General features: G+C 53.4%; 1 protein-coding gene across 3 annotated transcripts; it reads right to left on the reverse strand.

Moving 5' to 3' along the window:
* Nucleotides 1–649: 649 nt before the first annotated feature.
* Nucleotides 650–8,579, reverse strand: LOC135323800 (uncharacterized). Of its 3 annotated transcripts, none has more exons than XM_064498498.1 (16): nt 8,534–8,579; nt 6,872–6,943; nt 6,603–6,674; nt 6,407–6,505; nt 5,610–5,717; nt 5,115–5,186; nt 4,152–4,190; nt 3,867–3,926; nt 3,367–3,438; nt 3,104–3,175; nt 2,973–3,011; nt 2,525–2,596; nt 1,988–2,059; nt 1,713–1,787; nt 1,226–1,373; nt 650–1,031 (listed from the first exon to the last, which is right to left on the reverse strand). In XM_064498498.1, exons 3-16 carry the CDS (start codon nt 6,664–6,666, stop codon nt 674–676), a joined length of 1,350 nt encoding a protein of 449 aa, XP_064354568.1. In that variant the 5' UTR covers nt 6,667–6,674; nt 6,872–6,943; nt 8,534–8,579; the 3' UTR covers nt 650–673. The 3 variants fall into 3 exon arrangements, with proteins under 3 accessions (XP_064354568.1, XP_064354563.1, XP_064354574.1); XM_064498493.1 differs by lacking the exon at nt 8,534–8,579 and adding an exon at nt 7,563–7,820; XM_064498504.1 differs by lacking the exons at nt 6,872–6,943; nt 8,534–8,579 and having other exon boundaries at nt 6,599–6,674.
* Between the last annotated feature and the right edge of the window lie 5,228 nt (nt 8,580–13,807).

The following is a 13,807-nucleotide window of genomic DNA, read 5'->3' on the forward strand; positions in this document are numbered from 1 at the left end:
CATCCTCGGGAAAGGTAAGAGACCACTTTTGCCCCCTTGAAAGAGCACAGAGGAGCCTGGGCTTTCCTCCAAATACAGCTGTATTCCCTTTTTGGCCTTACCGCTGCTATTCATGGCTTGAACGTTTGGGAGGAGAGCAATGCCATTTCTGTGGGTCTTTGTGCCATTTTTAAGGCCAGTACCGTTCTTCCTGTCACAGTCCTTTTCACTCTCTTGCCCAACCAGCCCCCTCTCACTTTGCTCTACTCAAAGACGGTCAGCTTCTGTGCACGGAAGACCATTGCGCTAACCCCCAGCAGCCTCTGGTCTCACTTTAGCACTCCTCTAACTCATTGCTCAGAGCTGCACAGCCATCCTTTGCAGCACCTCCTTCCCCTCTCAGTCCCCACATCCACCAGGATTCAGTGGAGCACTCCCAGGGAGTTCACGGATAACCATTTGCGTGCCATGTCTCATCCACGCTCCCCCATTCGGATGAATGAAACCTTAATGACAGCCCGAGCTGGGAAACTACATTGATAATGGGAACGAGGGCAGCCCTTGAGGGAGGGCAACTCTCTGACAGCCCCTCTCACTCATCCAACCCTGCCGTAAGCGCTGTGCATTACACCCAGACACAGAGGACCAAAACAGCCAAGGACTCGCACCGTTTTAGCCCACCATTTTTATTATTCTATTCGGAATATGCATCTGAAGTACAATATCCCTCTTGGTAACGAAAACACACACACTTGGAATGATCGCCTTGGGGAAAATCCCGGGAAATGCAGATATTTGAGGAACAGCCATAACCACCATCTGAGTTGCTCTGGCATCTAGGCTGAAATGAACTTTTCGAATTCATGGCATCAAATAACTGGGCAAGCTCTGTCGCAAAGTTCACCGGAAGGCGCCTGGAGCTGTTGTTGAAATTTTCATTTTCTAGGGTGAGCCCATCCTTTTCTCTGTCACTCCCTGGTTTTGCTCTGCCTTCCTCTGTGCTTGACTCCTCTCTGTTGGAGGCAGCGGCAGGGTTAGCTGGCATCGCTTCTCTGCAACAACGAAAATGGCTTTCAGGAAAGAGCACTCACTGCTAGGAAGGAAGAGTCCGCTTAAGAAAGCTAACAGCAGACGTCTCAACAGAGTCCTCTCAACAGCTCACCAGGCACTCCACCATACTATCACTACACATGCTTTGTTGCTAAAACACGGAAAATAGAAAGAATGTCGGAAAAGAACAACTCACTGTTTTCTCTTCCTCAGCCGGAAAGTAACTATGCAAGTCAGCACCACGGCAAACACTACGGAACCCGAGACTGCAGCGCTCAGGACCAAACGCTGCTTTTGTTGCGCTTTATGAGCTGCAGCCTGGGCATCTTCGTCACCAGCAAGGCCTGCAGGAAAGGAGACAATCCCATACATGCCTGGGTTCTGCAGGACTGATAATCTCACTGGGTGGCTGGGATTTCCAGGCAATTTTACATGCCGTGGTGTTGCTATCGCTGATTCTGGTCTCTTGGCAGCGGCGGACAAGAAAGCTCATTGACACTTCTCAGGGGCAAGAGCCCACTGGCCAGTGAAAGCCTGAACCAGCGCTACCCCTACCTGTGCCCCTGGGCTTCAGGGAGGGCATGTGTGCTGGGCACCTTGCATTCCCCAGGAGGGCAATAAAAGAGGGAAAAGGAGAAAATACTAATAGAAAAATCAAAAGGAAGGGAAGACAGATTACTTACCCCTGCGATCTCCCTGAGGCTCAAGCAGAGGCTTCAGCCCCTGAGAAGCTGGAGAAACACTGCCTTCAGGGACATCTGTCATGACACACAGAGGAGAAAAGGGTGAAATACCTGTGGCAATATACTTGTTTGCAAGGGAAGTGTAGTGAACTGACAGAGATCTTGTAACGACCTGGGACACGTGTAGGTCTAGGTTCTCACAGCTCTGGAGAACCCTTCCTGACCTTTAGGTAGGGACATGGCACCCTCAAAATAAACCAAGAGTCACAACTCACCTCTGGGATTCCCCAGAGACTCAAAATCAGAGTCCAGATGAGAAGATAAATCTCCACCACCTATGGCCACATCTGTAACCAAACACACGAGAACAGCTCCCATTACATATTTCCGTACACTTCTTCAGATTTGAATGGTAGTGAATGCAGGGGGAAAATATAATCCCACCAAGGAACTTGTCGGGCCCTTCCACTCCTGAGCATCTTGCAAACGCACACCGGGTGTGCGCATGGGCATCGTATGGGTGTAAATTTGACAATGCACAGAACTGCCAGGGGAAAGCACACCCTGCAGTTCACAGAAGCTGCAAACACAAACACCAACAAGCCTGCTGGCTTTGCCGTAGGCACTTGAAGAAGCACAAGGCTGGAGGAGCCAGGCAAAGCGCCCACCGCAGATCTCTGAAGCCCTCCCAAAGCCCACTCTGCTCTTTTGCAGGCATGAGCCTCGGCCAAGGACTGAAGCTACACGGCCCGTGAATACAACTCCGAAACCAAAGGCTCCTCCCAGGAAGTGAATACATCTCCACCACTTACTCCTGGCATGCCCCTGAGGCTCAGAAGTGGGATCCAGCTGGGAACCTAGAAGGCCACCGCCTGCAGGAACACCTGTAAGCAAACACAGACAAGACAAGTTTTCATTACGTCGTGCAACATGCTTCCGCGGAAGTGACGTGCCGGGAATGGGGGACACACATGTAGTCTGAGAGTCTTCCAGCCGCAATAGGGCCAGGGGTACTTGTTGGCTGGGACCTGGCGCCTCCCCAAAATCCTCCGTTGAGGCGCAACCCAGCAGCCCCCAAGCACCCCCAGGACAAACACACGGCCCCCCGCTGCTATGGAAAGCCAAATGGAAGTGAATGGAAGGGGGGGGCCATGATGGGACATATATGTAGGTCGCGAGTCTCAAAGCTGTGGAGGGGCAGAGAGGACCTTCTGCCTGGCACCTGGCAGCTCTCAAAGGAAAGAAATGCTCACAACTTACCCCTGGGACTCCCCTGCGGCTCTAAACCGCTTGGACCACCTGCAGAGGAAGTATGAAGCACAAGTTCACGGGAACAAAATAGCACAAGGAAAGTTCTTGTTCTTTCAGGGAAGTAAAAATTGACTACGTACCCCTGGGAAGACCTGGAGGCTCAGCAACAGCATCCAGCTGAGAAGCTGGATAAGCCCTCTGCAGGGAAACAGCTGTAATCAAAAACACAGGAGAAACACCTCCATTTGAGCTTGAGATATAGCTTTTCAAGTCAATGGCAGCACACGGAAGGGGAAAAAGGGATACACATATAGCTCTAGATACCTAAAGCTGACAAGGTACCTGGCTGATATTTTGTCCGTGACATGGAAGCTCTCAAAGAAGCTAAATATTCATGACTTACATGCACGACCATCTCGAGGTTCAAAATGGGGATCCAGCTGAGAAGCTGCATGCCCATCAATGTCGGCCACATCTGTAACCAGACACAGATTTGAATGGTAGCGAATGGCGGCGAGGAACATAGCATTACACCAAGGCCCTTGTCATGCCCTTCCACTCACGAGCATCTTGCAAACGCTCACCGGGTGCATGCACAGGCACCGTATGGGTACCAATCTAAGCAGGCACAGACCTGCTGCGGGAAAGCACGCCCTGGAGTTCACGCAAGCTGTAAACTCAACCCCAACAAGCCCGCTGGCTCTGCAGCAGGCTTTGGAAGCAGCACAAAGACTTTGCAAGGCAAAGCACCCCGGGGCACATCTCTCAAGGCCTCCCGAGTCCCACTCTGCTTTTCTCTGGCTCTGAGCATCAGCTGACGACTTACTCAGTTACACTCCATACCAGGAAAAGTTGGAAACGTAAAAGCTTCTTCTAGGAAGTGAATACACCTTGACCACTTACCCCGGGGATCCTCCCGAGGCTCAGGAAGAGGAAACAGCCAGAATGATGGATAACCATTGCCTACAGACAGAGCAGAAACCCGACACAGAGGTCGCAAGTTTTCCTTACAAGCTGCTACCAAGTTCTTCACAGAGCAGTTGTAATGACTGGAAGGGGGGGTCACGTCATGACACGGGACATATATGTAGGTCAATAGTCCCAAAGCTGTCCCAAAGTGGAGGGGCAGAGAGGACCTTTTGCCTGGCACCTGGCAGCTCTCAAAGGAAAAAAATGCTCACAACTTACCCCTGGGACTCCCCTGCGGCTGAAAAGCTCTTGGACGACCTGCAGAGGAAGTATGAAGTACAACTTCATGGGAACAAAATAGCACAAGGAAAGTTCTTGTTCTTTCAGGGAAGTAAAAATTTGCTATGTACCCCTGGGGAGACCCAGAGGCTCAGCAACAGGATGCAGCTGAGAAGCTGGATACCTGTCAACTTCAGCCACATCTGTAACCAAACACAGATGGGAACAGTTCTCATTATCTAATTCTATAGTCTTCTTCTGATTTGAAGGCTGGGGATATGATGATGAATGATAGGGAACATATAATTACACCATAGCACCTCTCTCTCCCTTCCAGTCATGCACATCATGCGCACCTTGAGCTGCTGGGGGAAAGGACGCCCCGGAGCTCACCCAAGCTGTAAACTCAACCCCATCATGCCAGCCCAGTTGGCAGCAGGCACTGGAAGCAGCACAGGCTCAGGGGGACTCGCCAACAGCGCTTTGCGAGCCAAGGCACCCAGCGCAGATCTTCCAAGCCTTTCTGAGTTGCACTCTGCTCTTTTTGGTGTCTGAACATTGGCCAAGCACTTGTTCAGTCAAATGTCACATGCAGAAGATATTGAAAACGAACGCTCATTCCACACATGCAGTTTGAGAGTCTCCCAGCTGCAGGAGGGCCAGCGGCACTCGCTGGCTGGGACCTGGCGCCTCTCAAGTCCTGCATCCGGGCGCTATACGACAGCCCTCAAGCACCCCCAGGACAAACACGCGGGCCCTCAGCACCTTCTTCCAGGGAGGTCTCTAACATCCACCAAGGAAGCCAGGACCCTGCAAAGGGGCAACCCTCAGCACCGCAGGACATGAAGGATCGTTTACACTGCGCGGGCACAAGAGCTCCCCGGCCAGCGAAAGGCCAAAGCGGCGCCAGGAAAGGCATGCTTCTGGTCTTGCCAGGGAAGGGACGGTCCCCTGAGGACTCACCTCCAGCATCTTCCCAAGCCTTCGGTCCCGCATCCGGCCAAGCACCGGCATCGCCATCGCCGCCAGGCACCGCTGCAAACCCCCGCGGGGACGACAGCTCCTGTCACCCAGCGCCAGGCACTGCACCAGGCACAGCTCTCGCCCCCGGCCCCCGGCACCCCCCAGCGCACCCCCCTCCCCCGCGGCCTCCTTCCCCAAATGGCAAAGCTCCAAAATCTCTGAGAGCTGCGTGGTGTGGGAAGTGAGGCTATCTAATAGGACCCACAAAGGTTTATATGTACATGTCTGGCACACTAATTGCAATCATCTCCGCACACCAGAGACAGAAATCATCTTCAGAAAGCCGCTCCTGGCTTGTTTTAGAACACTTCCAATGCCCTAACACTTTAACATTTGGCCGCTGACATGATGTGTAGTAGCAGGCCCCAAGGGAAGAGCCTGCAGACACACAGGGATTTTGATTTCCTGCAGTGGATGACAATGGACAGCAAGTACCTGGCATGCCTGTTGCTTGAACTGCCTCTCTTTCTTCATCGGAGACTGGCAGGCTGTGACTGCCTCCTGCCGGAAAGGTCTCCTTCTCCAGGGTCTCCTGATGATTCTCTTTGGAAAGAAAGCAAGACAGCTTGATTAGAAGGAACTGATCCTCATCACTTCCTCATGGTATCTTCAGGAGGCAATACTTTTCAAAAGGCTTCAGTAAAAAGCTCAGAAACAAAACCTGGCATTTCAGGGTGGGCACCTGGTCACTAGCCCAATGTGTCCTTTGTAGAGAAAAATCAAAGCACACAAAATCTTCCCGATAACCAATACAGGCAGCAACACCTGCTGTACGGGTGGGGAGACGAGACAATTGCATGTGATCCTCTCATTCTCACTCCACTTGGTGCCTTTTTGAGAATTGGCACGATGACATTGAATCCTTTCCTTCAAAGAGGGCAGGAAAAAGCTGTAGCCGGTTCAGCTGGGGGAAAAGGCCTTCTGAGAACCAAGGCTCATCATGCCAACTCCACCACACAGTACGCATAACAGTCACATACAGTACACTGAGCCCCAAGCTCTTGCCACTATATTCAGGGCGCTTTCACAAACATGGTGAAGAACACGCTCGTATAAGAGACCCTCAACAAGCTCTGCGGCTTGCCAATGCCTGCGAGGTGTGACGTGGTGCGTCACTGCGGGGAGGCTCTGATCGATCCCTTTCTCCTGCGTAAGCCACAGCTCATCCATAGCTGTTTCTAAAACCTCAAGTTTACAATGATTACACTTAGCACAGAGTGAAATCTACCCACCAGCTGCTCCCTCCAAGTCCTTCAAGATTTCCTGTAGGACTTCAGAAGATTCCTGAGAGGACTTTCCCATTTTGGCCTCATACTGTGCTCTTTGCGGACCTAAACAGAAAGCATTAAGTTAAATGGCACACGAACAAGATATGCACAAGTAAATGCTGTTTCTTTCAAGTAAACCAAATACTGACTACTTACTTACCCGTGGCATGCTGCCAAGGCTCTAGAAAAGGATCCAGCCGAGAAGCCAGAGAAGCCCTCCTCATGGCTACATCTGTACACCAATGGGAAATGTTTTCATTACATATTGCAATATACTTCCTCATAAGTGAATTGCTGGGAATGGAAAGGGATCATGTAATCACATGGGACATATAAGTAGGTTGAGACTCTCAGGGCTGCAAAGGGGCCTGGGAGACCTGTTGGGGGACACCTGGCAGCTCTCAAAGAAAGTAAATATGGAAGACTTACCCGTGGGAATCTCCTGAGGCTCAAAACCAGCACCCAGCCGAGAAACAGGATAGCCATCCTCTACAGCCACATCTGTAACCAAACACAGATGGGAACAGCACCTGTCACATATACAGACCAATCTATCTATATACCTGTACATATATATATAGTGGCCTCCCTCCAGGGACATCAGGAATTTTACATGCTGCAACACACCTCTGCAGAAGTGAACTGCTGGTAATGGAAGGGCAATGGGGGACACACGCGCAGCTCGAGAGTCTCGCACCTGAAGAGCAGCCCAGGACCTGCTGGCTGGGACCGGGCAGCTCCCATAATCCTCTGTCGAGGCGACACCCAACACCCCGCAAGGACCCCCGGGACAAGGGCACAGCCGCTCCGCGCCTCCCCGCGGGAGTTCCGCGTCCTGCCTGCCCCGCGGACGCCTGCCCGCGCCGCTAGTACGGCCCGGTCCGCCCCAGCGCCGGCACCGCGCTGCCCCGCGCAGCGCCGCCCTCCCTCCGCGGCCCCACGAGCCTCGCCGAGCCGCTCCCGGCCCCCGCCGCCGCCTCCCGTCGCCCCGCAGCCCGGCAGGCGCCTCCCGCCGCCCCCGGCCGCCCCGGCCGCTCGCCGGCCGGCCCCGCGGCCCCCAGGCTGCCGCGCCGCGCCGTGCGGGGGCGGCGCTGCCTCCGTCGCCGCCCGCCCGCCCTACCTGGGCCCGGCGCTGCCCGCGGAGCAGCCCGGCTGTCCCGGGCACGCAGGGCCGCCAGGAGGCCGAGCAGCAGCAGCAGGCGACGCCCGGGGCCGGACGCCCCCCGCGCTCGCACCATGCTGCCCGTCGCCAGCAGCCGCCCCCCGCCGGCGCCCTCGAGCAACGCGCGCGCGGAGCGGCGTCTGCGGGGCGCGGCGCGGCACAACGCACCGCAGCGGAAAGCACCGCACCGCAGCGGAAAGCACCGCACCGCACTGCACCGCACTGCACTGCACCGCAGCGGAAAGCACCGCACCGCAGCGCAAAGCAGCGCACTGCCCCGCAGCACAACGCAACACCGCGCAGCACAACGCAGCACAATGCACCGCGGGGCCCCTCTGTGAGCTCAGGGGCGCCCTCCGCGCGCCTCCGCGGCGGCCCGCGCTCCCTCCGCGCGCCGGCGCCGGCGCCGGCGCCGCCCTGTGCGGGCAGCCCGGGCATGCTGGCGGCCGGGGGTGCTGCTGCCGCCCTCGAGGAGCCCCTCGGGGGCAGCCCGGCTCTCTGCCCACACGCTCGCGCCCCTGCGCTCGCCTCGCTGCTCGGCAGCTCCGCGCCAGCGCCTGCTCCGGCCTCGCTCGCTGCTCTCCTTCCCGCCCCCGCTGCCGCCGCTCTGCTCCAGCGCCAGCGCCAGCGCTAGCGCCAGCTGTGCACTTCCGGAGCTGGCCCAGGGGCAGCTGCTGACAGGCGGGGGGGCTCCAGTGCCAAGCCTGTGCCCCAGCTCTCCTCCCCCGTCCAGCTGGGATTCCGCCTCCCGCTTCCTTGCTGGCACCACTGCCTCTGTCCCCTTTGCTTTGGGACCAACATTTCAGGCCTCCTTGGGCCTTGGGACATCCTAGAACTGCTAAAGCCCTAAAGAAACGTTACATCAAAATGGTTTATTTCTAGCTGTGTGTTGCCAGTTTGGCAAAAGAGCTCATGTATCCCTAACTGACCTGTCCTCCATGTAATGCAAAAAATCCCGCCCACTGGTCAAAAAGCCCCATGCCCGGGTGAAGACCCCTGCCCTGAGCATGCGTAGTAGTAAAATGGTGTGTAAGCAGTCTTATAGTTGTCTGTAAATCACTACCCAATCAGTGTAAAAGGGAAAGTTGCAAACCTTGCAATGTGTTTGTATAAATGCTACTTGAAAAGGTGGGGGGGTGTGCTTGATTTGTGGGAAACCACCGAGCACCCAGGCTTGCGCAATGCTGAACTAAATAAGCCAGTGTCTCTCCCGAGTGTGTAATTATTGGCTTATTGCACAACAGGCAACGAATCCATGTTTTGGACAGCGCTCCTGGGGGCTTTGGGTGCTCTCTCTCAGCAAGGAGGAGGTGCTGACGCCCTCACGTATATCCTGGCCCCGGCGGCTGGACTCTGTGAGCATGGCTTGTGTGTCTTGCCAGCCTCCCCTCTTTATGTTGAAGAGGGTCACCAGGCCACCTGTGGATTTCAGGAGCTCCTGGATGCAGTGTGGCTGGAGGAAGAACTGTCGCCTGTGATTCTGGCGTGGCCAGCTGAGAAGATCGTAGTATCTCTGAGCATGTGTGCTGGCTCAGGCTTGACTTCTCTGCCATAGCTGCATGTCTGTGAGGAACTGTACCTCGGGAGGGAGGTCAAAAGAATGAACAGGACATTACAAGATAAAATCACAAAGGTATGCCCACACACTGGCCTAAAATGGCCAGAAGCCCTAAACTTAGCTCTGTGGGACATACAAAATGCGCCACAACAACCCGTAGGACTACCACCAGCCGAAATTCTCTTTGGGAGACCTTTAGCTATACGAGGGACTTCGATTCCAGCTAAGAGCAGCCTGTTAGACGGAGATGAATGACAAAGCCAGTGTGTTCTAAGTATGCAAAAAAGGTTTGAAAAGCTTAAAAAATATGCTCAGTGCTATCAATCCACACCACCTGAAATACAAGTGCCTGGTATACAGCCTGGGGCTGAAGTTTTAGTTAAAGTATTTTTAGGAAAATCCAAGTTAAAACCTAAATGGGAACGGCCATATACTGTCCTACTATGTTCCAATTTTGCTGTTAAAGTTAAACTGTACTTGTATATATTCGGAAAGGCTGTGTGTGTATGAGAACCCTTTGTAGTCTTATATTCGTAGAGGACATTGCTGTAAATACAAGTAATCGCTCAAATATTTGTGCTGGTAACTTTACCAAGATTATGCGATGCGACTCTAGTTGTTCAGCTCCTGGTATGTCTTATCCATTATTACAGTCTAATTACACATTGAGTCAAGACTGACTGCCTACCCCCATCGGAATGAATCTTACATTGGTGGAGAAACTACTGCAACATGATGAGCTGCGTCAACTGCTAGAACGCATCTGAAACAATGGACAAAAAGCTCTAATCACCGCTCATCATGATACGGAAGAGATACAGGACATCTTGGAAAGGGTGAAGCAGGACAGGGAACATCATGGGTGGGAAACTCTTCTGGGATGGTCACCAACTGCAACAGGGATTCATACTCACGTGTTGCGCCCAGTAGTAGTTGTGTTAAGTTTAACCGTGTTATGCCTATTACTTACGATCATATTATACATAAGATTATGGAAAGTGATAGCATGCCTTGAAAGCCTTTGAGAACTCTGTCTAAAGTATTAGCAGGGATGCTTAATAGAAACAAAGGGAGGACTGTTAAAGAATATTGAACTGGAACCATCTAGAGGTAACCACTTAGCACAACTTATGCAAACCTTGCTTAGCATGAGTAGCTAAATTTGCTGAAGCCTTAGGCCACACTCAGATAATGTGAGGAACTTTCAGCTAGTCCAGTAAGAAAGGGCCCCAGGACCGGTTCAAGGTGGAAAGATAAGGAAGCTTACGAGGAAGGTAAGGCCATCAGCAGAAGCCGCCACCGTAAAGATAAGGAAAACCAGGCTGCCTAGAGACAGCAGTGGGACCCAGTGAAGAACAGGAAGCCCCCAGAGCCAAATAGGATGATTGGTCTGAAGCTTTGCATGGGGTGTGGGGATCTTAGATTGTGAAGGTATAATTGCCCAGGGATTTCTTTGTTCGGGGTGCCTCTTGGGAGGCAGCCAGCTCAACCTGTAATTCCTGCCCGTGCATCATTACATTTTATTGAATTTGCTTTGATTTGGCTCCAAACTTCTCAGCGGGAACCTAGGGTCGGACTCTGTTATGGTGGCTGGCGAGCATAATTTTCCATAGCAGTGTGTGCTTTGAAGAGCTGGGACAGTCGTGGTTTAGTCAAGTGGTGGCTTGTAGTCTTGGCAAGAAGGTATTGGCCTGGACGTGTCTCTCTGAGAGAGGGGTGAGTGTTGGCGGCCCTGGTGATGAGGGCAACATCACCTTTGGGAAGGGCAGGAAAGAGAAGGGAAGGGCAGGGAGTTTCCTCCATCTTTCCTGTCTTCTGGTAGGTTTGGGATTCGTGGGCTGTGGTGGAGCAGCAGAGCTGAGTGTGCCCAGCCGCCTCCCGCTGGGTTTCCCAGCAGAAGCACTGACCCTGTGTCTTAAGCACGAGCTCTTCTGTTCCAAGTCCATGGATTCCATTTCCATTGATTGATTTCCGAATTGCAAAAGCTTGGGTGCAGGGGAGGCAGGAAAGGTCTGCGAGGAAAGAGTCGGTGGCCCAGAAGAACGTGCACAGGCAGGGAGGCAGCTTTCTGCAAACGGCATTTCTGTCTTTACTCATGTTTCGGCTTGTGTGTCCCCCGACTCCTACAATGACGTCACGGGAGCGTGAAGGGCTCCGTTGTGCAAGCCTGGCCGTAACTAGCACGCAGAGGGGTTCTGTCGGTTCCCAGGCTCTGACGTGCATTGTCCTCCTGGACACGAGTTTTATATGCCCGAGGTGCAAATGCTTCTCTTCCTGCAGGACCGAAGTTTCCAAAGGCAAGGAGGTGGCTTTGGAAGAAAGCCTGGACGTGCAGGCGCTGGCACAGTGTTTTTTTCTTCTCAGAGCTTGCTGCCTCCTTCTTTGCAGAGTCCAAGGCTGCTCTTCAGCTCCGAGGTACTTTGCTGTGGGCTTTGTTAGACTTGAGGAGGCAAAGAACGCCTCTGCCTCTGGAGGGGGCTGGGAAGGAGGCTCTTGTGGAGTGTGCTCCGGTCCACAGGGCTGGTCTGTGGGACTTCGTGGCATGACTCCGTTTCCTTCCTCTTCCTGGGAAATGCCATTCCTCTGTCCCCATGAGCACTTCCCTGACTCCAAGCCAGTCTTTTTGGGTGTTCTCCCTTGCAGACTCCTTTGAGACGAGGGGGCAGGTGACCAATTTAATTTTCCTCGCCCCAGAGTTTTCAAGCTGGAACCACCTCCCATTGCTAGGGACTTGGTTTTTCCTCGAAGGCAGTTTGGTCTGTGTTCCTATTTCCCCGTGCCGGGAGGCATTTCTTCTGCTTTTCTGTGGAGCAGTTGTTTGCAGATAACAGCTCTGTTGCTCACCGCCTTCTGTTTTGGCTGCACGTTCAACAGCACGGGTGTTTAGGATGCTGGCCAGGCCCTTGTAGCTCTTGCTGGCCGAAGGAGGCCAGCGTGGGCTTCTCTGGGTGTGTGCCCCCGAGAAAGGGGAGTGTGTGGGCAAAGACATGTGCTGCCTTGCATGAAAGCGCAGAATTGCTTCTGTAGCAGTCTCAGTGCTCGTCTACAGTGGCACAGTCACTTTGGCAGCTGTCCGGAGAGAAGACTTCGTCTCCCCAGACATCTGCCTACTTCCAGAACGTTGCCTATCTGCATACCGGAGAATTAGGCCATTGATGGTTATCTTGACACTACCCTTCTGCAACAGAGAAACCCTCTTCTGTAGGTGAGCAGCAGAGACAGAAACACGAATGCCCCAGTCCCATCACACCCGCCCTCCAGCTTGGTCTCTGCAGCACCTGACTCAGGGCTTTCTCAGAACAGCCGCTCAAACTCCGCCTAAAACCATTTCAGTTCAACAGTCCTGTGTTATGCATCCGTACTGCTTGTCCGTGGGAAGTATGGTGCTGGAGTGAGACTCACCTGCTGGGTTACCCTCAGATTGCTGCCTTCCTATGGAGAATGTGAGAACAAGTCCTGCAACTTGCCCTTGTAAAGGCTCTGTAAAAGTCATTAACACGCCACGAATAGTCTCAGGTGCTGAGTGGACTGAGAGCTGCAATAGCAGAGGCTTTGTGTTTGGCTCGCTCTGGCGATGCTTGGCTTGTGTGAACATGGTGGTTTAGCCAGGGGCCTCCCTGGGCCCAGCGAGTCTCTTGCATCATGTGACGCTGCCGCTCTTCCTCCTTTAGTCTCTGTGTAGGGCCAAAGGGGTGTAAGTGCATCCCAAGAGGAAGAGGCGAGCAGGAGGAGGAAAGCATGTCAAGAACCCATCCTCTGCATGTGCACACAGCTGCCAATACTTGCTCACTTGTGCCAGCTGCCCCTCAGAATTGTTTTTTTCTTTTAAATGGCTGATGAGTAGGTGTAACTTCTGCGGCTTCATGTTTTGCTGCTCTGTTTAGTAGTCTGTAGGCAGTAGTCCTCAACAGGCAATGAGTTTAGTGACCATGTCGAGCTAGGTGTGTCTGAATGGAGGATGGATGAGCTACACATCCCGTCTCTGGAAAGCTGCTCGTTCACAGGACAGGAGAACTACTGCGAGACTGCTACGGGCAGCTGTTTAGTCTCCCCACAGGAGACCAAGTGCTTGCTCCCCTGCCAGAGGGGGACAGTCTCTTCATTCAAGTGTCCGTCTTCTCCCCACAGGGGAAGCAATGCGCATGTTTTGGTGTAATCTGGTGAAAAAAAACACACTCCCAGTGCTTTGCATTTGTTTTCCTAGCCTTTGCAAGTCATAGCTGTTAAAGACGTGCAGAAAGAGTCCTTTTTTTCAGGACCTCCTGCTTGTTTCGAAGGGCCCGGAAAGGGGCAATGGGAGAGCTGTTGGGGTGTCGTGCACAGAGTGCCTTCTTTGAGGGGCCTTCTTCTCCCGTTGTCCTGTACCTCTCATTCCAAAGTTCCCATTCCCCAGTGCAATCACCTCTTAGCATGCCAGAAAGAAAGAGTGGAGGGGGCACAGCCATATGTGCCACAGCAGCCTTTTGGGAGTTGAACCCAGGTCCACTGGAAACCAAAACCCTCCCCAGAGCTCACCTCTTGACCTTCATGCAGGAGAAATTGGGGATGCCTTGTGAATCATAACCTTCTTCAGAACCTCGCTGCACAATGCCCCCAGCAGAGCAGGCCTTTTACCTTCTCTGGTACCTGTTGCCCACAGTAATAA

This window comes from Dromaius novaehollandiae, chromosome 1, assembly GCF_036370855.1.
Source record: "Dromaius novaehollandiae isolate bDroNov1 chromosome 1, bDroNov1.hap1, whole genome shotgun sequence".
In the NCBI taxonomy this organism is placed as follows: domain Eukaryota; kingdom Metazoa; phylum Chordata; class Aves; order Casuariiformes; family Dromaiidae; genus Dromaius; species Dromaius novaehollandiae.

Bases quoted from the DNA above. Each gene is read 5' to 3' on its own strand.
- LOC135323800 (XM_064498493.1), bottom strand. From the start codon at position 7,680: ATGGTGCGAGCGCGGGGGGCGTCCGGCCCCGGGCGTCGCCTGCTGCTG. The intron at 6,506-6,602 runs GTAAGTAAGTAG...CTTTCTGTTTAG, and splicing joins GCCTTGGCAGCATGCCACGG to GTCCGCAAAGAGCACAGTAT. The intron at 3,012-3,103 runs GTACGTAGTCAA...CTTCCTCTGCAG, and splicing joins GCCTCCAGGTCTTCCCAGGG to GTGGTCCAAGCGGTTTAGAG.